General features: G+C 44.2%; 1 protein-coding gene across 3 annotated transcripts in view; it reads right to left on the bottom strand.

Annotated features, from left to right (window-relative positions):
* dhrs11a (dehydrogenase/reductase 11a) overlaps positions 1 to 27,149 on the bottom strand; it is a 101,284-nt gene that overhangs the window by 9,408 nt on the left and 64,727 nt on the right. For 2 of the 3 annotated variants that reach the window (XM_072469484.1, XM_072469483.1), the window contains exons 3-5: positions 14,315 to 14,409; positions 9,653 to 9,782; positions 1,531 to 1,623 (exon numbers count right to left, since the gene is read on the bottom strand). In XM_072469484.1, the coding sequence (XP_072325585.1) occupies positions 1,531 to 1,623; positions 9,653 to 9,782; positions 14,315 to 14,409 (318 nt within the window). Of the gene's footprint in view, positions 1 to 608; positions 796 to 1,530; positions 1,624 to 9,652; positions 9,783 to 14,314; positions 14,410 to 27,149 lie in introns of those variants that run through there. The other variant, XM_072469482.1, reaches the window with a different exon arrangement.

The raw sequence follows: 27,149 nt of genomic DNA, 5'->3' as shown, positions 1-27,149 counted from the left end.
GAAGATGATGACAGGTTGTAAATAAAGTTAGAAATGCAACCAAATAGAAGACAAAAATACAGTTAGTACTGAGTATGGTTTTGTACGGTGCTAAAAGTGTAGTCTCTTTTGAAGGAAAAGTGGATAAACTTTGGAAGCAGGTGGTGATACAGGGTTCGGAGGAGACAGCAGGGCAAGTTTTGGATTGCTCCAGCAAAAGGCTAGCCCAAGCTTGACAGACTAAACAGCCTCTTTTGTGCCGTAAAGTTTAATAATCCTTAGATTTTTTTGGGGATCTGGTTTTGCTGAGTATGAAAGATAGCTATCTGAGCCTTCTTGTTGATAAGAAATTGCAATATATTTTACAAATGGTTCCAGTTTAAGCTGGGCAAGATAAAATCCCTCAATATGGGCCAGATATGGGTTCCAGGTTCAAACACTACTTGAATCTTTAATCACCAAATCACTTTAGCTCTTCGATTCACCACGAGTTAGGGTGCTTTGTTGATAGACATATTTCCTAAACTTAGGGAAACCAGTAGGCCGAGCACTAAACATTTTCTTATAGCATTGTGGACTTTCTTGCCTTTCCCGGGAACATTTAGAAACAGCAGGAAGAATCCAGTTCATCAGTTATAATACCAAGAGTCTTTATTATTTGATTATAATTAACAAATGGTAAATTCTAACCACAAGGTGGTGAAATGGGATCGCTGCTGATTGCCACTCGGTGCCATTTTGTTGTTCCTTTTGTCCATGGTGGAATAGAAAGACGAGCCAGCTGGAATGCTTTAGAGGTTTTGTTGATTGTCCATCCTTAAACAAAAGGATATGCAAATTCCCCGGAATGCTTTGAATGTTCATATTTAATTAGGTGTTTGTTTGAGACTTTGGACTGTCCAGAGTTCAGGTTGCCAAGGACCACATGATTTGCTGTGGCCATTTTAATAGACTGCATTCAAAATTTTAAAATATTGAATGAAAGTTCATAATATGCTAGAACATGACAGACAGGAAATGATGGTAAATTATGCAAACCAAAATAATTGATTCAAGTCAAAGTGCATGCTGATTAATCTACAGTCTTTTTTTGCTGTAGTTTCTATTGTGCCCAGTTGTTCCATGCCTGTGATTAATCTCCATAGAGCTTCCTTTCATTTTAATTACCTCTTCCCACTCTGGCCCATATCTCTCTATTCATTTTTCCCTTATGGACGCTTCAAGCCTCACCTTAAATGTACCAATGCTATTTGTTCCAACTGCTCCATGTGGTAGAAGGTTCAATTTTCTCACCCCTCTCAGTAAAGAAAATTTTCTTCATCATTTCAGATGTCACATGGATAGGAGTGAAAGATTCATCGAGTTACATGCAGCATTTCATTAAGGTTATGCTTTGTTTCTCTCCTCCTTCCCATGTTTTCAGGTTACCTCATGCCATGTATCAGTGTTTAAACAATCCCCTTTTAGGCCTCAAACACTTAAAGGATGATCATAGAGTTAACAACAAAGACATAACAAGAATGTACTTGCACAGCAGTTTGGCTTCCATACCTTAAGGTTCTCGTATGTTGCGGCAGCTTTTTCTGGGTCAGTGTTATAAAGCCTAAATGCAAATTCTGTTTCCACCAATCCTGGAGATACAGACTTTAAAGGACACAAAGCAAATTTACTACAAAAACATCAACATGCATTTATATAGAACCTATAATGTAATGAAACATTCCAAGGTGCTTAATAGGAGCATAATCAGCGAAGCAAACTGCATGGGTCACGCAAGGTCGTAAAACTAGAACTTTCTCTGTAATGGTACCAGGATAACTTGGCAGGGGTGAGACTTCCGGTGACGGCGGGCGGGAGGCGGCCACACAATGGAGGGCTCCCGTTCGGGAATGGCATTTTCGGGGCTTTAAGCCCGGTCTCAGGGTCCACGGAGGCGGCAAAAGCAGGGAGAAGGCACAGAGGCGGCAGAGTGAAGGCACAGTGAAGAAGAATGGCGAGGGTGAGCAAAAGAACGTCCGTAAGGAAAACAGCTGAAGGTCCATTGGGGAGTGGAAAGGTCACCAAGGAAAATGGAGGCTGGAGCACCAGGGGAGGCCACATTGTTTACGGCTGAAGAAATAACTAAGGTGATGGCTGCAGAATTCGAAAGGCAGTTTACATAATACATGGAGACAATGAGGAAGGAGATGAGAGAGGTTTTGAGTGTGCTGGTGGAGGAGGCGATTTCCCCGGTGACGAAGGCGGTGGCGAGCGCAGTGGCGGAGGTGCGAGAGCAAGGGGAGGCGCTGAAGGAAGTGGAGGAGACGGTATTGCAGCACGGTAATCAACTTGCCTCGATGGGGAAGGATATGCGGAAGGTGATGGACATTAACAAGGATCTGCGAGGAAAAATGGAAGACCTGGAAAACAGATCCAGGCGACAGAATTTGAGGATTGTGGGGCTGCCCGAAGGAGTTGAAGGACCGAGGCTGACTGAGTATTTTGCCGCGATGCTGGCAAAACTATTGGGATCTCTCCCAATATGAACTGGATCGGGCTCATCGGTCGTGGAGGCCTGTACCAAAGGCGAGTGAGACGCCAAGGGTAGTGACTCTGTGCTTCCTTAGGTACAGTGTGAAGGAGAAGGTCCTGAGCTGGGCCAAGCAGAAGCGGGTGGTGCAGTGGGCTGGAGCTGGTATACGTGTATACCAGAACTTTACGGTGGAGCTGGCGAGGAGGCGGGCTGCCTTCAACCAGGTGAAGAGGGCACTGTACATTAGCAAGGTGCAGTGCGGCATTGTATATCCAGCGAAGCTGAGGGTGACTTACAAGCTCAGGGACTTTTATTTTGGAACGGCGGAAGCAGCGGAGGACTTTGCAAAGGCAGAAGGACTGTGGCAGAACTGAGAAATGGCCATGTGCCGATGTAACGTCATGACTGTATTTTCTTCTTTTTTGTTTCACTGCGTACGGGTGTATGGGCTAAAGGAGCCAATGTTGTATATATTTGGACAAGGGAAGTGATGGGACTTTCACTCGAAATGAGGGCTCTTTGGGGTGTAGGTGGATATGCGGGGTTTGTGTGCTGAAAGGGGATTTCTGGGCTTTCCTAGGGTCGGACAAGGGTGAAAGGGACCCGGGCGGGGCCTCCACGCTGGCCGGTTTAAGCCAGCCAGTGAACGGGAGTGAGGTGGGGTGGGGGGGGAAAGAGAGGGACTGCGACCATCGGAGCCTGGCAGAACAGGGTCCGAGTGGTCTAGCCGGGGTGGAAAGTTGGGGGGAAGGAACCGAGGTTGGGAGGAGGAGATTTACGAGAGGCAGTGGACGGGAGGAGTTGGAGACTGGGGGGGGGGGGGGGGTGTATAACTCTTGGGTATCATGTACGGTACTCTTTCAGAGGTTGGAGGGCGTTGAGTGTGGTGGGTGGGGGGGGGGGGGGGGGGGAAGAAGAGTGGGAGTGGACTCTATAGGTCAATGGTGACCATGGGCGGTCCCGGATTCCTTTTTCTCCTTTGTTTTTTTGTTGCCACCGTGGGAGGGTTTGTTTTATTGGATGCATATATTGACAGGTGGGCCGTTGTTTAGGGTGGTGGGAGGATGGGATCGTTGGTATTGTTAAGGGATTGATTTTGTGATTGTTACCGTTTACTGTTTGTGGGTGGGGTGTAAATTTTGAAGGAAAATGTGAAAATGGAGAATAAAAACATTTTTTTAAAAACTTGGCAGGGGTGAAGAGTCTATCCCTGGGTACATATCCTAGCAAGAAAAGTGACTTAAAAAAACAAAAAACTATAATTTTCTTCTGTGAAAAGGAGAATGCTACACAAAAAAAAAAAATCCCACTGGATTTTCCTTTCTCCTTAAGCAAATAGAGTTGACAAACAAGAAGTCTTCTTGCACACTTTGGGCAGCACAAGTGGATAGTTCTGTGGCTTCACAGCGCCAGGGTCCCAGGTTCGATTCCCCACGTCACTGTCTGTGCGGAGTCTGCACGTTCTCCCCCTGTCTGCGTGGGTTTCCTCCGGGTGCTCCCATACTCCAAAGACGTGCAGGTTAGGTGGATTCGCCATGATAAATTGCCCTTAGTGACCAAAAAGGTTAGGAGGGGTTATTAGGTTATGGGGATAGGGTGGAAGTGAGGGCTTAAGTGGGTCGGTGCAGACACGATAGGCCGAATGGCCTCCTTCTGCACTGTATGTTCTATGTTCTATAAAGAACACAGACATAGGTGGAACAGCTGGAGGGCTCACCACCTTTAGTGGGGCTCACTCACCTCTGGAGGGCTCACTCACCACTAGTACACCACTAGTACACTGACGGCTACTACACCCTGATATTTATGGTGAGAGAGAGAGGCTGTCAGGCAGGAAAGCCTGCAGTAACAGGTCACAACAAAGGAGAAGAAGGAGGAGGGAGAGATTGTGGTTCAGTGGGGTAGGGTTGGGTGGTTCAGGAAAAAGATCAAGGCCCTGAGCAGAGAGGGGCCAGGAGAATAGGTTGGGATGGGAAGGAAATAAAACAGAAGAGATCAGGGATCAAAGGTGCAGAGCCAGGGAAAATAAAGAGATCATAGCCATGGGGACAGGGGGAGTGGTTGGTAGGCAGGTGGAGGATTGTGGGCTGATCAGCCAATCGCAGTGAGGGAATTGGTATGCTTGCAGAAAAGACTCCTGTTTCTCCTGGAATCAGAAGCTGTGCTGTGAATGCATTCATCTGATGGACGAGCATGTCTTGCCTCCATTTATTAGCTGATTTTATGAGTCCCAGATAACCTGGTGAAAATGGATTTAACATTTTTTTAAAACCAAACAGGTCAACACGCTGTCTTCTTAAAGGGTTTTCCTGGTTTATCCACCTTTTGAGAGTCCTGCCTCCACACCACCCCCCCCCCCCCCCCCATTTGAATCGGAAAAGGATGGGCTACAAAATGTTCATACTTTTAACTCCTCATCCACACCCAACACTCCTTTTCTTGGTGATTAAACTCAACTCCCACAAATCTTCAGAAATACAGATAAGAATTGATATTTTCTTTAATGCCCATTACATGAACACAAGAGATAGGGGAAAGAGTAAACCTGCTCCGCATTCAGTATGATCATGGCTGATCTTAATTTTAAATTATTTTCATCATGAGCACCTCAATAAAAGTGAACATGTTGAAGAGAACAATTTTAAAATTATAATATTACGGAGGATAACTTAAAGGTTTATGGATAAATAGAATCATAGAATCTATAGTGCAGAACATAAGAACTAGGAGCAGGAGTAGGCCATCTGGCCCCTCGAGCCTGCTCCGTCATTCAATGAGATCATGGCTGATCTTTTGTGGACTCAGCTCCACTTTCCGGCCCGAACACCATAACCCTTAATCCCTTTATTCCTCAAAAAACTATCTATCTTTATCTTAAAAACATTTAATGAATGAGCCTCAACTGCTTCACTGGGTAAGGAATTCCATAGATTCACAACCCTTTGGGTGAAGAAGTTCCTCCTAAACTCAGTCCTAAATCTACTTCCCCTTATTTTGAGGCTATGCCCCCTAGTTCTGTTTTCAACCGCCAGTGGAAACAACCTGCCCGCATCTATCCTATCTATTCCCTTCATAATTTTATATGTTTCTATAAGATCCCCCCTCATCCTTCTAAATTCCAACGAGTACAGTCCCAATCTACTCAACCTCTCCTCGTAATCCAACCCCTTCAGCTCTGGGATTAACTTAGTGAATCTCCTCTGCACACCCTCCAGTGCCAGTACGTCCTTTCTCAAGTAAGGAAACCAAAACTGAACACAATACTCCTGGTGTGGCCTCACTAACACCTTATACAATTGTAGCATAACCTCCCGAGTCTTAAACTCCATCCCTCTAGCAATGAAGGACAAAATTCCATTCGCCTTCTTAATCACCTGTAAACCAACTTTTTGCGACTCATGCACAAGCACAGCCAGGTCTCTCTGCACAGCAGCATGTTTTAATATTTTATCATTTAAATAATAATTACTTTTGCTGTTATACCTACCAAGATGGATAACCTCACATTTGTCAACATTGTATTCCATCTGCCAGATCCTAGCCCATTCACTTAGCCTATCCAAATCCCTCTGCAGACTTCCAGTATCCTCTGCACTTTTTGCTTTCCCACTCATCTTAAGTGTCGTCTGCAAACTTGGACACATTGCCCTTGGTCCCCAACTCCAAATCATCGATGTAAATTGTGAACAATTGTGGGCCCAACACTGATCCCGGAGGGACACCACTAGCTACTGATTGCCAACCAGAGAAACACCCATTAATCCCCACTCTTTGCTTTCTATTAATTAACCAATCCTCTATCCATGCTACTACTTTACCCTTAATGCCATGCATCTTTATCTTATGCAGCAACCTTTTGTGTGGCACCTTGTCAAAGGCTTTCTGGAAATCCAGATATGCCACATCCATTGGCTCCCCATTATCTACTGCACTGGTAATGTCCTCAAAAAATTCCACTAAATTAGTTAGGCACGACTTGCCCTTTATGAACCCATGCTGCGCCTGCCCAATGGGACAATTTCCATCCAGATGCCTCGCTATTTCTTCCTTGATGATAGATTCCAGCACCTTCCCTACTACCGACGTTAAGCTCACTGGCCTATAATTACCCGCTTTCTGCCGACCTCCTTTTTTAAACAGTGGTGTCACGTTTGCTAATTTCCAATCCGCCGGGACCACCCCAGAGTCTGGTGAATTTTGGTAAATTATCACTAGTGCATTTGCAATTTCCCTAGCAATCTCTTTTAGCACTCTGGGATGCATTCCATCAGGGCCAGGAGACTTGTCTACCTTTAGTCCCATTAGCTTGCCCATCACTACCTCCTTAGTGATAACAATCCTCTCAAGGTCCTCACCTGTCATAGCCTCATTTCTATCAGTCACTGGCATGTTATTTGTGTCTTCCACTGTGAAGACCGATCCGTTATTTCTTTGTTTATTGCCTGCCCCACCATAATGTTACTATTTGTTGGCCTATAGACTACTCCTATCAGTGACTTTTTCGCCTTACTATTCCTGATTTCCACCCAAATGGATTCAACCTTATCCTCCATAGCACCGATGTCAGCCCTTACTATTGCCCGGATGTCATCCTTAAATAACAGAGCTACACCACCTCCCTTACCATCCACTCGGTCCTTCCGAATAGTTTGATACCCTTGGATATTTAACTCCCAGTCGTGACCATCCTTTAACCATGTTTCAGTAATGGCCACTAAATCAGTCATTCACGATGATTTGCGCCATCAACTCATTTACCTTATTCCGAATACTACGAGCATTAAGGTAAAGTACACTTATGTTGGCTTTTTGTTTTTTACCTCTGTTCTGAATCTTAACACCTCGATCAGTAACCTCTCCCAAGTTATATTTCCTCTTAACTTTTCTCCTAATTTTCCTTGTCGTTGAACCCATATCTTCATGTAACAACCTGCCGTGTTGCTTACCATTAATGTTTTTACTTCTCGTTTTATTCCTTTTAGTATTACTGGTCCTATTCACTGAGCTCCCCTCAGTCACTGTACCTTGTACTGTCGCCCTTTTTGATTTTTGACTATGGCTTCTCTGCCTCACAGTTTCCCCTTACTGCCTTTTGTTTCTGTCCCTGTTTTACTACCTTTCAACTTCCTGCATCGGTTCCCATCCCCCTGCCACATTAGTTTAAACCCTCCCCAACAGCTCCCGCAAACCCCCCCCCCCCACTGGACATTGGTTCCAGTCCTGCCCAGGTGCAGACCGTCCGGTTTGTACTGGTCTCACCTCCCCCAGGACCGGTTCCAATGCCCCAGGAATTTGAATCCCTCCCTCTTGCACCATCTCTCGAGCCACGCATTAATCCTATCTATCTTGACATTCCAACTATGACTAGCTCGTGGCACTGGTAGCAATCCTGAGATTACTACCTTTGAGGTCCTACTTTTTAAGTTTAACTCCTAACTCCCGGAATTCAGCTTGTAGGCCCTCGTCCCGTTTTTTTACCTATATCGTCAGTGCCTATGTGCACCACGACAGCTGGCTGTTCACCCTCCCCTCCCAGAATGTCCTGCAGCCGCTCCAAGACATCCTTGAACCTTGTACCAGGGAGGCAACATACCATCCTGGAGTCTCGATTGCGTCCGCAGAACCGCCTGTCTATTCCCCTTACGATTGAGTCCCCTATCACTATAGCCCTGCCACTCTTCTTCCTGCCCAGCTGCGCAGCAGAGCCAGCCACGGTGCCATGAACTTGGCTGCTGCTGCCTTCCCCTGTTGAGCCATCTCCCTCCACAGTATCCAAAGGGTATATCTGTTTTGCAGGGAGATGACCGCAGGGGACACCTGCACTGCCTTCCTACTCTTGCTGTCTTTTGGTCACCCACTTTCTATCTCCCTCAGTACCTTTCACCTGCGGTGTGACCAACTCGCTAAACGTGCTATCCACGCGTCCTCAGCATCGCGGATGCTCCAAAGTGAGTCCATCCGCAGCTCCAGAGCCGTCAAGTGGTCTAACAGGAGCTGCAACTAGACACACGTCTTGCACGTGAAGGAGCCAGGGACAGTGGACGTGTCCCTGAGCTCCCACATCGCACACGAGGAGCATGACATGGGTCTGAGATCTCCTGCCATGTCTTAAACCTTAGGTTAACTTATACAACTACAATTCCAAAAAACAACAAAAAAAACTTTTAATTAGACAATGAAAAGAAATACTACTTACCAGTCACTTACCAGGGATAAAAAGCACCTCCTCCCCACCCAGCTTTGAATTCCCACCTAGATTCAAATTCCCAAACTCACTCTTTGCTGTCTCACTCTGGCTGTGTCTTCTCTGGCTCACTGGAGAACTCACTGGGAGTGAGTTACAAGTTGCTCTTTTTAAACTGGCCTGAGTTGACACCCCTCCCCCACCTGCTTTTAGATCAAAGTAGATTAAAGTGACTGACACTCAACTGCCAACCAGTTATGTGAGTGGGTGGGGCAGCCCTCGTTAACCTACACTGCACAATTCTAGATTAATTTAAATTAATTTAAACTCCTGAAATTTAAAAGGAGCTGCCTTACCAATTTGATTGGATTCAATTCCCACCTAGATTAAAATTCCCAAACTCACTCTTTGCTGTCTCACTCTGGCTGTGTCTTCTCTGGCTCACTGGGAGAACTCACTGCCATTCGGAGGCCATTCGGCCCATCGAGCCTGCACCAGCCTTGGAAAGAGCACCCTACCCAAGCTCACACCTTCACCCTATCCCCGTAACCCCACCCAACCTTTTTGGACACTAAGGGCAATTTAGCATGGCCAATCCACCTAACCTGCACATCCTTGGACTGTGGGAGGAAACCGGAGCACCCCGAGGAAACCCACGCACACACGGGGAGACCGTGCAGACTCTGCACAGACAGTGACCCAAGCCGGAATCGAACCTGGGACCCTGGAGCTATGAAGCAACTGTACTAACCACAATGCTACCGTGCTGCCCCAGAATGACCAGGGCCACCACAGACAGACTTCAAACAACTGGGAAGCAAATGGGTGAGTCATTAAATGTGTTGAGTTGCATAGTATTTTGTTAAACAGACCAGGAGGCTCCCAGGTTCAGCCTGTATTTACTAACCGATCATTGGGTTAAGTTTACATGATTGACGAGAGTCCTCTCCTTTAATGACGACATGTGCAATTCTTACCGTAACTCTTATGTGCGTCTTGGTTTCTCGGAGCTCGTGCCTTAACCCCTCAGTCAGGGCAGTTACTGCAAACTTTGTAGCTGCGTAGAAATGGGTGGCTGAGCCTGGGACCACTCGGTGGCCACTCATACTAAAATGGCAGAAGAGGGGAGAAGAAATGGTGTCAGGTCTGCAACAGCATGCAAGGTGCCAAATAAAGCTCATAGACAGGACCTGGAGACATATACGTACCTACACAAATGTATAATGGCTTTATTCCATGGAATGTAAGGTGTGCAAATGAGAATTGGCGCAATTACATTTACAAAACAAAACCAGCTGGTTGACGAGCATCTTCAGACGGGCTATTTTCCTGTAACATTCCACTGTCTTTCTAAAAGGTTTTAAAAGAAGGGAGAATAAAAAGGAAAAAACTATATGTGCTACAAAATAGACATGTGTCTTTGAAGGAATGGAGCCCAAAGTTCTCTCTTTTGTGAATGTTTAAAGATTTATAAGCAACAGTAGCATACATAGCCCTAGTAAATTATAATGCAGCAACACCTGTGGATAACCTGCGAGAACGATATGGAATTGGCAACACCACAACAGTCACAGTAAGTCAGGTTTGTGCAGATTTGATTAGATTCTATTGGCTATTCCTCAGGCAGAATGGACAGTCTCCCGAGATTGATAAAATATAGTTGGGATTTTGGTAGGAATTGTGGCCAAGTAGAGTTCCGTGTTTTCAAGAGAGTCTCTGGACTAACCTTTAAATTGCAGCCATTTAGCTGCTTGCTTGCTATTTTTATAAACTTATTTCAAATGCAAAACTATTAATTTGGCACTGGGCACTAAATAATAGCACTTTCCACAAACATTTCACAGTGGGTTGTTTCCTCACAGGAAGTACAGTTTAAACACTTGGTGATGTAGGAGTTTTATGAGCGGTCGTGTGGGCGTGAGATATAAATATTTAAACTGCATGCTGCCTCGAAATTACTAAGCACCAGTTATATTGTTGCATAGATTTATAGAGAGGACAGATTGGTTTTAAGAAGACAAGTGACAGTCCCATTTTGGCACACAGATTCAGATTCTCTTGCCAGCATCCATAACTGGAATGTACAGCTTTAGATCACAGGCTTGTACACTAAGACTCCAGTTGTTCTTAAATTCTTCATTTAAATATATCACAGAATTGTTACAGTGGAGGAAGAGGCCATTCGGCCCAACACGTCTGCACTGGCCCTCCGAATGTGCAATTCAAAAGGAGACCGTATTCGTTCAAGTCAATGACTCACATGGTAATACTCCTCATACCTCAGCACAGTTTGATACACGAACAATGCAAAAATAAGACTCTTTTGTCGGAGGTGGAAGAAAGACGGTTCACAATACATCAAGAACCAAGAAAAAGAAAAACGAGATTGGAGGATGATTCAATGAACAGTTAAAAAGTAACAAACACTCTTCGAATATCTGGCATGAAATGGATTATTTTAAGTAATAATTCACAGCAATGACGAGCATGAATTTTGCTCCTTGCTATTGTACAATGTCAGACTTTAAAATAAAACAGCACATTGAGACTTCAACGGCAGCTGACCTTTCCCATTAGGCTAAACCACTTCATTTTATTGCTCATAGCCACAGGTCTGGAAATACCTTCTGCAATAAATCAACCTGAGTAACAATCCGGGTACATTAGGTACATACACGCTCATCTTTGAAGGTCAAAAAAATGCCACACTCGCAAGGCTTCATCACCACAGAATTATTCATTTCTGGTCTTTCGGTATAGAGATCTGCAGTCTAATTAATAATAAACCAACAACTCAATGAATTATTTTATGAGTCAACAACAAGACCATCATTCACAGATTAAGGAAGAAATACTTTCTTTACATATAGTTGTGAGGCGAACTGGAGAGTGAATGGATTGTAATTTTGCTTTGCACCACCAGCTGAGCCTTGGCATTTAATCATTTAAAATCTTTTTACTCTCGATAATGAATGTAGTAACAAGAACAACTGTATTTATGTCGCATCTTTAATATAGCAAATTGCCTCAAGGTGCTTAACATGAACATTCTCGCACAGAACGTTACACCAAGGCAAAGAAAGGAGAAGGTCGGGCAGACTTGATCATAAGATAGGCTTTAAGGACAGTTTCAAAGGAGGAAAGAGAGCTCGAGAGGCAAAAGAAGTTCAGGAGGGTTGAATTTTAGTCCTTAGGACATGGTACTGGAGTGCCTCCAATAATTGAATGATTAAAATTAGGGTTGCCAGAGGGCAGAATTGAAAGCGCGCAGATATCTAGAGGAGACTGCAACCTCTCAGGAACTCTTCACAATGCCATTCAACTCTGACTTGGTCCAGCCTGATTCGGGAAGCTGGTGCCATTTCCACACTTAGTTTGGAGCTAAAACTGCAGCCAGTGGAAATTGGGAGAGGTTGAATGGGGTCATCAAACCCCAACTCGCATAATTATAGAAGGCCGGTTCAAATAGGTAGCTACCCGTCCAGAAAAAAAGATGGGAACTATAAGACTGTTTGGGTATGCTATTGGTTGTTTTTTAATTATCTAGCTGCCTGGTTTCTCTGTGCAGGTCTTCCCAGTGTGTTTTACCCATTGGAGTACTTAGTGTTCTGATTTTTAAGACAAAAGTGAATAATAATGGTGGGAGGGTTTGTAAATATTTGGCTCAATTTTCAAATGAAAAAAAGCAATATGAGGGCAAAAATACTTTTAAAAGTTAGCTGCTTTTACTTAACCTAGTCACTATTATAGATGCCATGAGGTATTATTCCTGCTACAACCTCGAAGGGAAAGTTAAGTCAGCTGGTGCCAGAAAAGACTGAAAAACGATTACATAGCCATGAATTGCAGCAATTTATTGGAAGAATGGCCTCCTTCTGCACTGTAAATTCTATGATTATGATATAAATCGGGGTGGTTGAGGCATAGTACTACTACCTTCTTCGGAGATGATCATTAAACACCATGGGCGGGATTCTCCATTGGCTGACGCCGAAATCGCGAAATGTGATTGGGCAGAGTATAGGTTCCGACGCTAAAATCGCAGCGGATGCCCGTTTGGCGCCAAATCACAATTCTTCGTCACCTCGACAGTAGCGTCAATGCGGTCCGGACATGTAAACACAGTTTGCATGTCATTAGTGGGCCCGACCCAGTATTCTCCGGGGCCTCCAAGATGCTCCGCCTCCGATGGGCCAGGTTCTTTACGGCACAGTTCACTTGTGCTTTTAAAAATCGTGAAACCGGCATTGTGGCTCCTAAGGGAGAGAGGGGGGTATGGAAAGTGTCCCACATCGCCATAGTTTGCTGACAGTTGTGCCGCTGGCCGGAGAGCTTCTGCCAGGGCCGGGGGGAGTAGCAGGGAGTGGCCAGGAGGTGGGCTGTGGGGTCGGAATGGACGGGCACGGAACACCATTGCCGCAGCCGTCAAGGCACCCATGCAGCTACACGCGCCGCTAACAGTCCATTGTGAACTTAGGGCCATCGGTCGATTAGGTGTTCCCCCAGGCCACCCCCCCCTTGGTGCCCTCTGGCCCACGCCAACTCATCAGCTGTATGGGTGCGTTCCAGTGCATACAGTGCAATTTTTGTTTGGCTGGGTTGAGTATGTGTGGGGAGTGAAGCATGCATATGCGGTTGCAGCTTGTCAGCCTCCTGAGTATAAATCACGGGCCCGATGAATCCCGCCCCGTTTTTCATTGGAATTGATTGTATTCAACGTGGCGCCGGTGCGTACACCTCCACAGTTGCTGAATCGATCCAGTTTTGCAGTTGTGAAAGTCCACGAATTCTGCGTCAGCGTCAACACTTAATGTCAGAAATGGAGAATCACGCCCTGTTCTCCCCCCTCCCTCCCCCCTTAAATCACCCTCACTTTAGCTTGAGATCTACAGAGCACACTCTCAGCATGCATCCCGTTTTTAAAAAAATTGTTACATAAACATTCAACAGTGAAAGCATCTTCTAATAAGTAAATAGCAACCAGCCGCTGTGCATCAGGTGTTATTTGGCCGGCACAGATTGCATACACATTGTTTTTTTAAAAACTTGAAACAGGAGAACGTACATATTTAGTAGGACAAAGTTTGACAGTACTATGCTTTCATCTTAATAACATGAAACGGTGGTTTTGGAATCCTCTTCAGCAGTGGCAATAAAATTGATGGGTCTGAATATCGTATTCTTCGCAGGATTTAATCGGGGATCGTTTGGACCAACATTACTTTACATATGCTATCACTTTCACGGACTCAATAAATTCTGAAAAAGGACTTCATATTCTGGAAAGGGCATTTTTTTTGCTCAATGCTGCTTTAAAGCTGAAGGTTTGATTTTTGGGCTGCTTACCACTCAGGCTGCGCACATCAACCACAAGGTTTATATCACTATTAAATGGGCACCATGAGAGGTGGTTATAAAATAAAAGGGAGAAGAAGAAACATGATGTTATTCAACAATTGAATTCCCTTGAATATGACACTTCCTCAGAAAAGTTCTTCTACTTAAGAGTCATATTCAACTCAAAACGTGAACAAAGTTTCTCCCTCCACTGTAGCTGCCAGGCATGACGGTATTTCCAACACTTTTGGGTTCAGATTTCCAGCATCTGTACTACTTTGCATTTAATTTAATTCTCTTACCTATTTATGTTAATAATGTGTCCATCATCAACATTCCGCTCTTTCATTGATTGGTAGGCCTCTCGGGTGCAGATAGACACTGCTATCACGTTAACCTGAAACAAAGATGGGAGACATAAGTTCATCACCCTTACAGATGACCTTCTACAGGTTCACAGTTGAAGTTTCTTTGGTAAAATCTACCAGAAATGTCATAACTTACAGTCATCTAAAAACAATTTGATAGATTACAAAGCTTTTTTATTGATTAACAACTGGTTATTTTTAAAGCTTTAAACACCGAGTATTACGGTCACTGGAATCATCATCGTTAGTATTGAGATCCCACCTCGGGGGTGTGGTGTAAAATTGCTAACCTATTTTACCGGCTAAACTTTTATTAAAACAAAATATTAAAACTTGGGAGAGCTGCCCCATTGAATAGTCAAACATCAGCCTTATACTTATGGGTATGATTCTGTCAATGTTCCAGACGCCTCCATCACGATTACTGGGTGTGTAAATCGATTACTGGGTGTGTAAATTCCACTGAAAGAATAGACTGATCAGAGGTGAGGTACAGTGGCAAACAATTGGGAAGTAGTAGCTCTGGTTACCCTCACCATCAACTCCAGACCCAAGACGTCTCATGGCTTTGGGCCCAGTATGGATAAGGAAAACATTTTCTGATCACTTCGTGCCACCCTCCTCCAGCTGGTGAATTGATACTTTTCCATAAAAGCAAATTACTGCGGATGCTGGAATCTGAAACAAAAACAGAAATTACTGGACAATCTCAGCAGGTCTGACAGCCACCTGTCAAATGACAGAGTCATCCAGACTCTCTCCACAGATGCTGTCAGACCTGCTGAGATTGTCCAGTATTTTCTGTTTTTGATACTTTTCCATGTTGAACTCCAATTTTGAAGATGCACTAAGGGTGGAGGTACAAATCACTAAAAATAGTGACAGGTTAATAAGGCAATAAAAAGCAAACAAAACACCGAGGTTCATTTTAAGGGGAAACTGAAAAGCAGAAAATGTAAGTTAAACTTGTATAGCTGCACAGTGAATCTACACTAGAGTACCATGAATATCTCTTGGTCTCTATATTGTAAAATGGATATTCAGATGCTGGAGTAAGTGCAAACAAGATTTACCAGTGATAAAAGGAAAGACTGAACACATTGGGTGATTTTCTCTTGAAAAGAAAAACATGATTTTCTCTTGAAAAGAAAAACATGATAGATGTATTTAAGATTATGGAAGGGTTGCTAGGTAGACATGGGAGATATTTCCACGTGCAGGGGAATTTTGTGTGCTAAAAATAATATGGAATAACATGCGCAGAATATTCTCTGGATGAGTAACTTCAAAAGTTCTCCACCAAGGATGGTTTGATAGCACCACCAACAATGCTGAGGTGGTGAGTCCAGAAGGACAATTGCTGCCAGGCTGGGTTTGTGGCAGGTGATGAGAGAACTAACACAAGGGAGTAACTACCTCACCTCGTCCTCACCAATCTTGTCCCAGATTCATCTGTCCATGACAGTATTGGGAGAAATAACAACTGCACAGTCCTTGGAGTTCCAGGTCATGTTGCATGGCATTACCAATGTGCCAACAGCTCAATTCTAGGCATCCATGATCAGCTGTGGCTTCTCAGCAGCAGCAGAATTGTGTAACATTCAGAGGCCCCCAGGTGCATGCCCTTCAGACATGATGGACCAAATGGACTCCCTCTCATGCTTCAAATTTCAATGATCACCATCAAGCCAATCGACCAACTCTGGTTCAACGAGAATGACAGAACAGTCCTATGGGAGCAACATCAGACATTGAGATGCCAATCTGGTCAAGTTACAACACAGGACATTATTCATTTAAATGCCAAAAGCAGTATGCAATAGATGGAGATGAGAGATACCATAACCAATGGATCGTGAGTGTGAAGTGGACAAAGCTCTGTAGCCCTGCCCATCCAGTAATGAATGATGATTGATAATTGAGCAACTAACAAGTTCCATGGTGGCTCCATGAACATTCCCCAATCCGCAATGATGGCTGAGCCTAGCATGCGTGCAAAAGACAAGTCAAGTCTGAAGTATTTATAATCAGTGGCAACAGAAGTGAATGGTTCTTCACAGCCTGTTCCTTGCATTCTATTGTTAGAGATGCCAATCTTCAGATTATCAAATCCAGTGATTATCCAGTCAGGTAACAGCTGAGTGGGTTTCACCCCCACAACCTAAAGATGTGCAGGTTAGGTGGATTGGCCACGCTAAACTGCCACTTAATTGGAAAAAATGAATTGAGTACTCTAAATTTATTTAAAAAAGAAAAAGAAAAGGTAACAGCTGAGTGCACTCGCTACGGATATGTGCCCTGATAATGACCTGGCTATAGTGCTGAAGATCAAATGCACCAGAACCAGCCATGCTCTTAGCTAACCAATCCAGTGGTGGCCACAATACCAATATGTATGTACAATTAGTAGAGTACTTCCTGTTGACAAAATGGTTGGATGCACCCTGGTCATTTGCCATCCTATCAGCTTTTTGCAATTGTGAGCAAAGTGATGAAAGAAGTCAACAGTACTATCAAGTGGCACTTAGTCATCAATCATCTACTCACTGTGGCTTAGTTTGGGTTTCATCAGACTCACTCAGTTCCAGATCTAGTTATAGCCTTGGTTCAAACAAAATACCTAAATCTGAAGGACAACTGCCATTGGGAAAGTTCCGGAATGTATTATTAAGATAAATGTAGCAGGACATTTAGAAAATCATAATAAAATGGAGCAGAGTCAATATGGTTTCATAAAAGGGAAATGGGATTTGACATATTTCTTAGAAATCTTTGAGGATGTAACAGGGTAGATAGATAAAGGGGAACCAGTACATGGAGTGTATTTGCATTTCCAAAAGACATTTGAAAAAGTGCCACATGTTGTTGTAAAGATTGTTTGGTTTCACGGAGTGGTGTGAAGGCTCGAATGGTTAAACATAAAATCATTTATTGTTCACCAATTATGTACATGTCCAACATACTGCCCTACACGTATGCTGGCTCCATGCCGGTTCCTTTCAGGCCCTATGCAACCCAATCTACTATTATTTGACTCTCTATGTGGATGGTACTGTTCTCCTGTCTCCTATTAACCCTTGCTCTGCTGAGCACCCTCATCCTACATAAGGAAGGCTAATATGCAAGATAAGGGCTAATGGAGTTGAGGGCAATATATTAGCATGAACAGGAGGTTGTCCCCAATCTACTATTATTTGACCCTACGTGGGTGATACTGTTCTCCTGTCTCATATTAACCCTTTCTCTGCTGAGCACTCTCATCCTACACAAGGAAGGCTAATACACCAGATAAGGGCTAACGGAGTTGAGGACAATACATTAGCATGAACAAAAGGTTGTCGAACTAGCAAAAAACAGAGTCAGTATAAATGTGCCATTTTCAGGTTGACAAACTAACTAGCAGAATGTCAAAGGGATCAATGCTGAGGCCTCAACTATTTACAATGTGCACTAATGTTTCAGATGAAGGGACCAAGTGTATTGCAGTTAAATTTGCTGAGCATACAAAAATGGGTAGGAAAGTAATTTGAGAGAAGAACCCAAAGTCTGCAAGGGATGGCTAGGTTAAGTGAGTAAGCAAATATTTGGTAGATGGAAGATTATGTGGGGGAAGTGAAAGGTTGTTCACAATGGCAAAAGAATAGAAAAGCATATCATTAATTAATGGAGCGTGACTGCAGAATGCTTGGTACAGCGGCATCTGGGTGTCCTTGTACTTGAATCACCAAATGTTAACATGCAGGTACAAGGGCAGATGGAATGTTTGCCTTTATTGCAAATCAGATGAGCATAACAGTAGGGAAGTCTTGCTACAATGAACATACCTGGAGTACTGCATATGGTTTGGGTTTCCTTATTTCAGGAGAGATACACTTGCATTGAAGGCAGTTTAGAGAACATGCATACAATTATTCAAGCTAGGAGGAATAGGCTATTCAATCCTTCGAGCCTGCTCCACCACCTCCACCAAAGGTTCAAAAGATTGATTCAATTAGAGGGATTTGTTCAATGAGAGGGTTGTCTTGAGAAAGATCGAGCCTACTCATTGGGGTTTAGAAGAATGAGAGGTGATCTTATTGAAACACAAGATTGGAGGGGGCTTGGGACTTCCGGTGACGGCGGGAGGGAGGCGGCCGCACAATGGAGGGCTCCCGTTCGGGAACGGCATTTTCGGGGCTTTAAGCCCGGTCCCAGGGTCCACGGAGGCGGCAAAAGCAGGAAGAAACAGTAAAGGCACAGTGAAGTAGAATGTCGAGGGTAAGCAAAAAATTGTCCGTGAAGAAAACAGCTGAAGGTCCGTCGGGGAGTGGGAAGGTCACCGCGGGGTCACCAAGGAAAATGGAGGCTGGAGCACCAGTGGAGGCCGCATTGCTTACGGCTGAAGAAATAACTAAGGTGATGGCTGCGGAATTCGAAAGGCAGTTTACAAGATACATGGAGACAATGAGGAAGGAGATGAGAGAGGTTTTGAGTGCGCTGGTGGAGGAGGCGATTTCCCCGGTGATGACGGCGGTGGCGAGCGCAGTGGCGGAGGTGCGAGAGCAAGGGGAGGCGCTGAAGGAAGTGGAGGAGACATTATTGCAGCACGGTGATCAACTTGCCTTGATGGGGAAGGAGATGCGGAAGGTGATGGACATTAACAAGGATCTGCGAGGAAAAATGGAAGACCTGGAAAACAGATCCAGGCAACAGAATTTGAGGATTGTGGGGCTGCCCGAAGGAGCACCGAGGCCGATTGAGTATTTTGCCGCGATGCTGGCGAAACTATTGGGGGAGGATCCCTCCCGATATGAACCGGATCGGGCTCATCGGTCGTGGAGGCCTGTACCAATGGCGAGTGAGCCGCCAAGGGTAGTGACTCTGTGCTTCCGTAGGTACAGTGTGAAGGAGAAGGTCCTGAGCTGGGTCAAGCAGAAGCGGGTGGTGCAGTGGGCTGGAGCTGGTATACGTGTATACCAGGACTTTACGGTGGAGCTGGCGAGGAGGCGGGCTGCCGTCAACCAGGTGAAGAGGGCACTGTACATTAGCAAGGTGCAGTGCGGCATTGTATATCCAGCGAAGCTGAGGGTGACTTACAAGCTCAGGGACTTTTAGTTTGGAACGGCGGAAGCAGCGGAGGAGTTTGCAAAGGCAGAAGGACTGTGGCAGAACTGAGAAATTGCCGATGTGACCTCATGACTGACTGTATTTTCTTCTTTTTTTGTTTCACTGCATGTGGGTTAATGGGCTAAAGGAGCCAATGTTGTATATATTTGGACAAGGGAAGTGATGGGACTTTCACTCGAAATGAGGGCTCTTTGGGGTGTAGGTGGATATGCGGGATTTGTGTGCTAAAAGGGGATTTCTGGGCTTTCCTAGGGCCGGGCAAGGGGGAAAGGGACACGGGCGGGGGCCTCCACGCTGGCCGGTTTAAGCCGGCCAGTGAACAGGAGTGAGGTGGGGGGAGGGGTTGTGGCCATCGGAGCCTGGCAGAACAGGGTCCGAGTGGTCTAGCCAGGGTGGAAAGTTGGGGGGAAGGAACCGAGGTTGGGGGGAGGAGTTTTACAAGAGGCAGTGGACGGGAGGAGTTGGAGACTGGGGGTGTGTGTACAACTCTTGGGTTTTATGTACGGTACTCTTTCAGAGGTTGGATGGCATTGAGTGTGTGTGTGTGTGTGGTGGTGGTGGGGGGGGGGGGGGGGGGGGGGGAGTGGACTCTATAGGTCAATGGTGACCATGGGCGGTCCCGGACTCCTTTTTCTTTTTCTCCTTTGTTTTTTGTTGCCACCGTGGGAGGGTTTGTTTTATTGGATGCATATATTGACAGGCGGGCTGTTGTTTGGGGCGGTGGGAGGATGGGATCTGTGGGTGGGGTGTAGATTTTGAAGGAAAATGTGAAAATGGAAAATAAAAACATTTTTTAAAAAAAGATTGGAGGGGGCTTGACAGAGTAGATGCAGAGAGCATATCGCCTCTCATGGAGGAATCTGTAATTGGCAGACACACAGTTTCAAAATAATGGTTCTCTTATTTAAGATGGAGGTGAGATGCAATTCCTTCTCTCAGAAGGCTGTGAATCTTTGGGATTCACTTCCCCGGAGAGCAGTGGACGCTGTGACATGGATTATATTTAAGGCTTTTTATTCTACAAGGAAGTCAAATGTTTATGGGGGTCAGGCAGGAAAGTGGAGTTATGGTCATTGTTATTCAATGGTGGGGCAGCTCAAAAGGGACAAATGGCACATTTGTACTCCTATTTCTTATTTTCTTACGTTAGGGCAACAGGGCTCAATACCATGGCAGCATTAGACAGAGTATGGCATTAAGGAGCCTTCGTGTAAAGGTCAATGGTCACGAGTGGAAAACTCCCCAATGGACGAAGCCATAAATTACACAAATTTTCACGATCCCTCACATAAATGCCTGACTTTAGTTTACTTAAACGTTTCAAGTGAAAGTCATTTGTTGCTACAATGTTAAAGCATCATAACTGAACGGCATAATTTTGCTCCTTACAACTAGCACAACCTCATTGTACACTGAAACCATGGCAACAGACATGTGCTGTAGAAATTCATAACAATTTTACTTAAGCACAGTTAGTGCATACTGAACAGGAATTACAACCCAACAGATTTTTGATCTGTTCACACTGAATAAATCCCAGTTAAATAATTCAAGCACCAGTTTCTTGCTAAATTAATATTTTCTGCTCAAATTGTATTGCCCCTATTCAGTTTGCATTTTAAGGTTTTTATGCCTCTGGATTTAAAATCCAAAGTATTGAAGAATGTCTAATGGGCAAGTAATAAATAAAATGAAAGCCAATAAACAGGAAATGCGTTCTGTATCATCTGTACATATTACAATGTACCTCAGTCAATCCTTGTGTACCAAGTTTTATTCATTAAGACTGATGAGCTACACAGGAAGCAAATGATGTATGAAACAGGTATTCGGCATCAGTCTTCACTCTGGAGGATACAAGTAACATCCCAGAAGCAGCTATAAACCAGGAAATGGAAGGCGGGGAGGAACTCAGGGTAATTACAATCACCAGATAAGTGGTTCTGAATAAATTGTTGGAGACGCAGGCTAGTTAGAGCCTGGGTCTTGATAGACTTCATCCTAAAAGTGGCAAATGAGATAATTGATGCATTGGTTAATTTTATAAAACTCCCTAGATTCAGGAAAGGTCTCATTAGATTGGAAGATGGCAAATGTAACGCCATTATTCAAAAAAGGGAAGGAGACAGAAAGCGGGAAACAACAGGCCAGTTAGCCCTACATCTGTTTTGGCAAAAATGTTAGAAGCTATTATTAAAGTTATAGCAGGGCACTTGGATAAGTTCAAAGTAATCAGGCAGTCAACATAGTTTTTGTGAAAGGGAAATCATGATTAACCAATGGATGGCACAGTAGTACAGTGGTTATCACTATTGCTTCACAGCGCCAGGGTCCCAGGTTTGATTCCCGGCTTGGGTCACTGTCTGTGCGGAGTCTGCATGTTCTCCCTGTGTCTGCGTGGGTTTCCTCCTACAAGTCCGGTAAGACGTGCTGTTAGGTAATTTGAACATTCTGAATTCTCTCTCCGTGTACTCGAAAAGGCGCCAGAATGTGGTGACTCGGGGCTTTTCACAGTGACTTCATTGCAGTGTTAATGTAAGCCTACTTGTGGCACTAATCAAGATTATCACCACTCACTGTGTAAAGAACATAGAACAGTACAGCACAGAACAGGCCCTTCGGCCCTCGATGTTGTGCCGAGCATTGTCCGAAACCAAGATCAAGCTCCCTGTCATTCTGGTGTGCTCCATGTGCCTAACCAATAAACGCTTGAAAGTTCCTAAAGTGTCCGACTCCACTATCACAGCAGGCAGTCCATTCCACACCCTAACCACTCTCTGAGTAAAGAACCTACCTCGGACATCCCTCCTATATCTCCCACCCTGAATCTTATAGTTATGCCCCCTTGTAACAGCTACATCCACCCGAGGAAATAGTCTTGGAACGTCCACTCTATCTATCCCCCTCATTATCTTATAAACCTCTATTAAGTTGCCTCTCATCCTCCTCCGCTCCAAAGAGAAAAGCCCTAGCTCCCTCAACCTTTCCTCATAAGACCTATCCTGCAAACCAGGCAGCATCCTGGTAAATCTCCTTTGCACCCTTTGCAATGCTTCCACATCCTTCCTATAATGAGGTGACCAGAACTGCACACAATACTCCAAATGTGGTCTCACCAGGGTCATGTATAGTTGCAGCATAACCCCGCGGCTCTTAAACTCAAGCCCCCTGTTAATAAACTTTAACACTCTTCTTCACGGCTCTATCCACTTGAGTGGCAACCTTCAGAGATCTGTGGACATGAACCCCAAGATCTCTCTGTTCCTCCACATTCCTCAGAACCCTGCCGTTGACCCTGTAATCCGCATTCAAATTTTTTCTACCAAAATGAATCACCTCGCACTTATCAGGGCTAAACTCCATCTGCCATTTATCGGCCCAGCTCTGCATCCTATCAATGTCTCTTTGCAGCCTACAACAGCCCTCCACCTCATCCACTACTCCACCAATCTTGGTGTTATCAGCAAATTTATTGACCCACCCTTCAGCCCCCTCCTCCCAGTCATTGATAAAAATCACAAATAGCAGAGGACCCAGCACTGATCCCTGTGGTACACCGCTGGTAACTGGTCTCCAGTCTGAAAATTTTCCATCCACCACCACCCTCTGAAGTTTCTTCTAGTGCAGCATGGTGGCGCAGTGGTTAGCACTGCTGCTTCGAGGTCCCAGGTTCAATCCCAACCCTGGATCACTGTCTGTGGAGTTTGCAGATTCTCCCCGTATCTGCGTGTGTCTCATCCCCACAACCCAAAGATGTCCAGGGTCGGTGGATTGGCCATGCTAAATTGCCCCTTAATTGGAAAAAGAATAATTGGATACTCTTAAATTTATTTTTAAAAAACAAAGAAGTTTCTGCTGAATTCCCCACTAGATTTCTTGGTGACTATCCTATATTGGTGGACTCTAGTTATCCTCCTCCCCATAAGAGGAAACATTCTCTCTGTATCCACTCTATCCAAACCCTTCATTATTTTAAAGACCTCTATTAGGTCACAACTCAGGCTTTGTTTTCAAGAGCGAAGAGACACAGCGTGCCAAAGCTTTCCCGATGTGTACCCATGGATTTCTGATATTGTCTTATAAATTTTCTCTGCACCCTCCCCAGTGTCTCCATACCAATGTCTTGCTAAGTTGGCCATAAAAAGAGCAAACCAAGCGCTAGTCTTTATTTCTAGAGAAATAAAATTGAAAAGTAGGTAAATTATGCAAAACCTGCATCGAACCTTGGTTAGTAACACAGTGAAACCTGCTAAAGTGCTTCACTGGAGCATTATTCAACATTATTTGGGTGCATCTAGGAGGGGTAGTATCTCTGAAAAAGGGGGAAACTTGTAACACTCTTCAGACTGGTTCACCTTTCATTGGTCCTTACCAGCATCCAGCTCTCACCTGTGGTTCCAGGTAGTTGTTTGCATGCAACAGCGGATACACCCTAGGAAACCGCCTTGAAAAGCAGGCAAAGCAGGTGCAGGTAGCCGTGTGTCTCCACATTGGTGAGTAAGGAAGCTTGTGTATCGAGACATGAACAGTTTACTCCAGACATACAAACAAGCTATACCACTTTCATTTGACCTGTTTGAGGAAACTACTCAGAATCAGATGGCAACACAAGTTTCCTGATACCGAGATTTCCTCCCAGTCCACCATGCCTAGCGTTCAGCCTCTCCTAAAGAGAACTTAGCGAGGATGGGCAGCATATGTCTCTAGAATGCCTGCCAAAATTGACAGCAAGAGTTCAGAGGCCAGAAAAAATACTTTATGGGAACCCTGAAGGTCTCATTGAAGAGTTTCAACATCACCCCCGAGGTCAACTTCAGCTAATCTGGAACACCGTGGCCTATGTTGACTCTTCCACAAAAGTTCACATACATATTCTAATATTTTCCTGGTTCTCTTACTCCTAACAAAATTGACTACAGGTCTTCAATCCAAATGTAACAAATGTAAAGTTTGCCGTAAGTATCTTTCAGTTCAATTTCATCAGTTGTTCCTATAAGCAGACTTGACATGTGCCACTCAATATCTACTTGTACAATTCACAACCAACAGAGGAGATTTAACGAACTGTGAAGATTTCAAATCCAACATTAATCCCAACAAACATAACTGAAGAAATAAATATGCTGCTTCCTCTGACTATGGCACTCAGACTCAGATGGTTTTGACAAGGTGTTAGATAATAAACTGATTATTAAGGTAGGGTTTTGTGGAAGTGGTAAGCACTTCTTGGGTTGGAAAACATCACTAACTGGAGATACACAGCAGTCAATTTTCAGACTGTGGCTCTTTACATTATTTGAGATAAATGATTTGGAGAATTTCCCACAAATTCCCAAATGATGCAAAAATCTGTACAAGTGTTAGGAACTTGGATGATTACAATCAGATGCATGTGTGATGGGGCCCACATCTGAAATGTGTAATTTAATATATATCAATGCAATGATATGCATTTGTGTAGAGCTCATGCCCAGTATTTAGTTCAGAAAACATTCTAGCTGGAAAAAGATCCAGGTATGAAAACACATGAATCATTGAAGGTTCATGACCAGTACTGCAATGTTATACCAAACTTAATTTAACCCTGAACCGTGTGAGGTGGTGTACTTTGGAAGGAGTTACAATTCAAGGGAGTACTCAACGAATGGCAGGACACCATGAATCTCAAAGGAACAGAGGGATCTTGGGATACTTGTTCACTGATCCCTGACGGCAGCAACAGGTTAATAGGGTAGTTAAGATAGCACACAGGACATGACTTTATCAGTTGTGGCTTAGATAAGAGCAGGGAGGTTATGTTGGAGCTGTACAAAACTTTGATTAGATCACAGCTGGAGTATTGTGTGCAGTTCTGGGTGCCTCAGAGAGATGTTTACAGCATGGAAACAGGCCCTTCGGCCCAGCTTGTCCATGCCACCCTGTTTCTATCACAAAGTTAGTCCAACTTGCCTGCATTTGGCCCATATCCCTCTCTGCCCACTCTTCCCATGTAACTGTCTAACTGCTTTTTAACAGTACAGGAATAATGTGATTGCACAGCAGAGGGTGCAGAGGAGATTCACCAGGATGTTGCCTGGGATGGAGCATTTGAGCTATGAAGAGAGGCTATAAAGAGAGACTGGATAGGCTCGGGGTGGTTTCTTTAGAACAGAGAAGGCTGAGTGGGGGACCTGATTGGGGTGTATATGATGAGGGGTATGGACAAGAACCAGCTGTTCCCCTTAGCTGAAGAGTCAAAATGAGGGTCATCATTTTAAGGTGAGGGCAGGAGGTTTAGTGAGGATCTGAGGAAAGAAATTTTCACTCAGAGGGTGGTGGGAGTCTGGAATGCAAACAACTATTTATCACCATGCTCTGTTTCCTGTAGTGTCAATTGTTTTTCCCCCATGTGCCTATTTTGCCTTTTATTCCATGAACTAGAGTTTTGCTGAAAAATCTGTGGTGTGGCACTGTACCAAATACCTTTTGAAAATCCATATACCGCCACATCAATAGCATTGCCCTAATAAATCTTCGCCATTATCACCTCAGAAAACTCCAGGTTAGTTAAAAATTATTGCTCTTAATCGATCCATGTTGGCTTTTCTTAATTATCATGCACCTGTCTAAGTGACTACTGATTTTGTCCTGAACTATAGTTTCCAGAAGTTTCCCTCCCACTGAATTCTGTAGTTGCCAGCATGATCCTTGCTCCCCTTTTTTTGAACAAGAGTATAACATTAACAACTTTCCAGTCCTCCGGTACCGCTCAATGTTTGAGGAAGACTGGAAGATTATCACCACAGCCTCTGAAATTTCCACTCTCACCTCCCTCAGTATTCTTGGATGCATCGCATCCAGTCCTGATATTGTATCTATTTTAAGTAAAGATAGCCTTTTCAACACCTCCTCCTTGGCAATTGTAAATTCGTCGACTATCCCAATGATCTCCTCTCTTACCTTGGCCTGGGTAGCATCCTCTTTTGTAAAGGCAGATATAATACCTATGACACTTTTCTTGCCACCATGTGCAAGTTTCCTGGTTTTTTTAATATCCCTAATCAACCTTACTCATTCTTTTACCACTTATTATTTACATGCTTTTAGACCTTGGGAATTACTTTTTTTTTTTTAAATGTTAATTGCCAGTTTCTTTTCATGCTCCCTCCTTGCTTTTCGGATTAGTTTTTTCACTTCCCTTCTGGTCCTTCTATATTCAGCCTGATTCTCTATTGTATTTTCTACCTGACATCTGTCATACACACGTTTTTCCTTTTCACGTCACTTTTATCTCTCTTGATCCAGGGTGTTCTAGATTTATTTGTCTATCTTCCCCCTTCAAGGGAATATACCTCAACATTTCTGAGAAGGGACATAGATAGGTTAAGTGAGTCTTAAAAACTTGGCAAATGCAGTATTATGTGGGAAAATGTAAACTTGTCCACTTTGGAAGGAAGAATAAAAAAAGCAGCATGTCATTTAAATAGAGAGAGATTGCAGCACTCTGCAGTATTGAGGAATTAAGAGTACTGGTACGTAAATCACAAAGTTAGTATATGCAGGTACAGCAAATGGTTAGCAAGACAAATGGAAAGTTGCTGTTTATTTCAAGATGAATGGAATATAAAAGTAGAGAAGTTTTGCTACAGTTGCACAGAGCATTGATGAGGACACATCTGGAGTA

This window comes from Scyliorhinus torazame, chromosome 12 (assembly GCF_047496885.1).
Source record: "Scyliorhinus torazame isolate Kashiwa2021f chromosome 12, sScyTor2.1, whole genome shotgun sequence".
Classification (NCBI taxonomy): domain Eukaryota; kingdom Metazoa; phylum Chordata; class Chondrichthyes; order Carcharhiniformes; family Scyliorhinidae; genus Scyliorhinus; species Scyliorhinus torazame.
The sequence above is the reverse complement of the archived record's forward strand: the minus strand, read 5'-3'. Positions and strand labels throughout refer to the sequence as shown.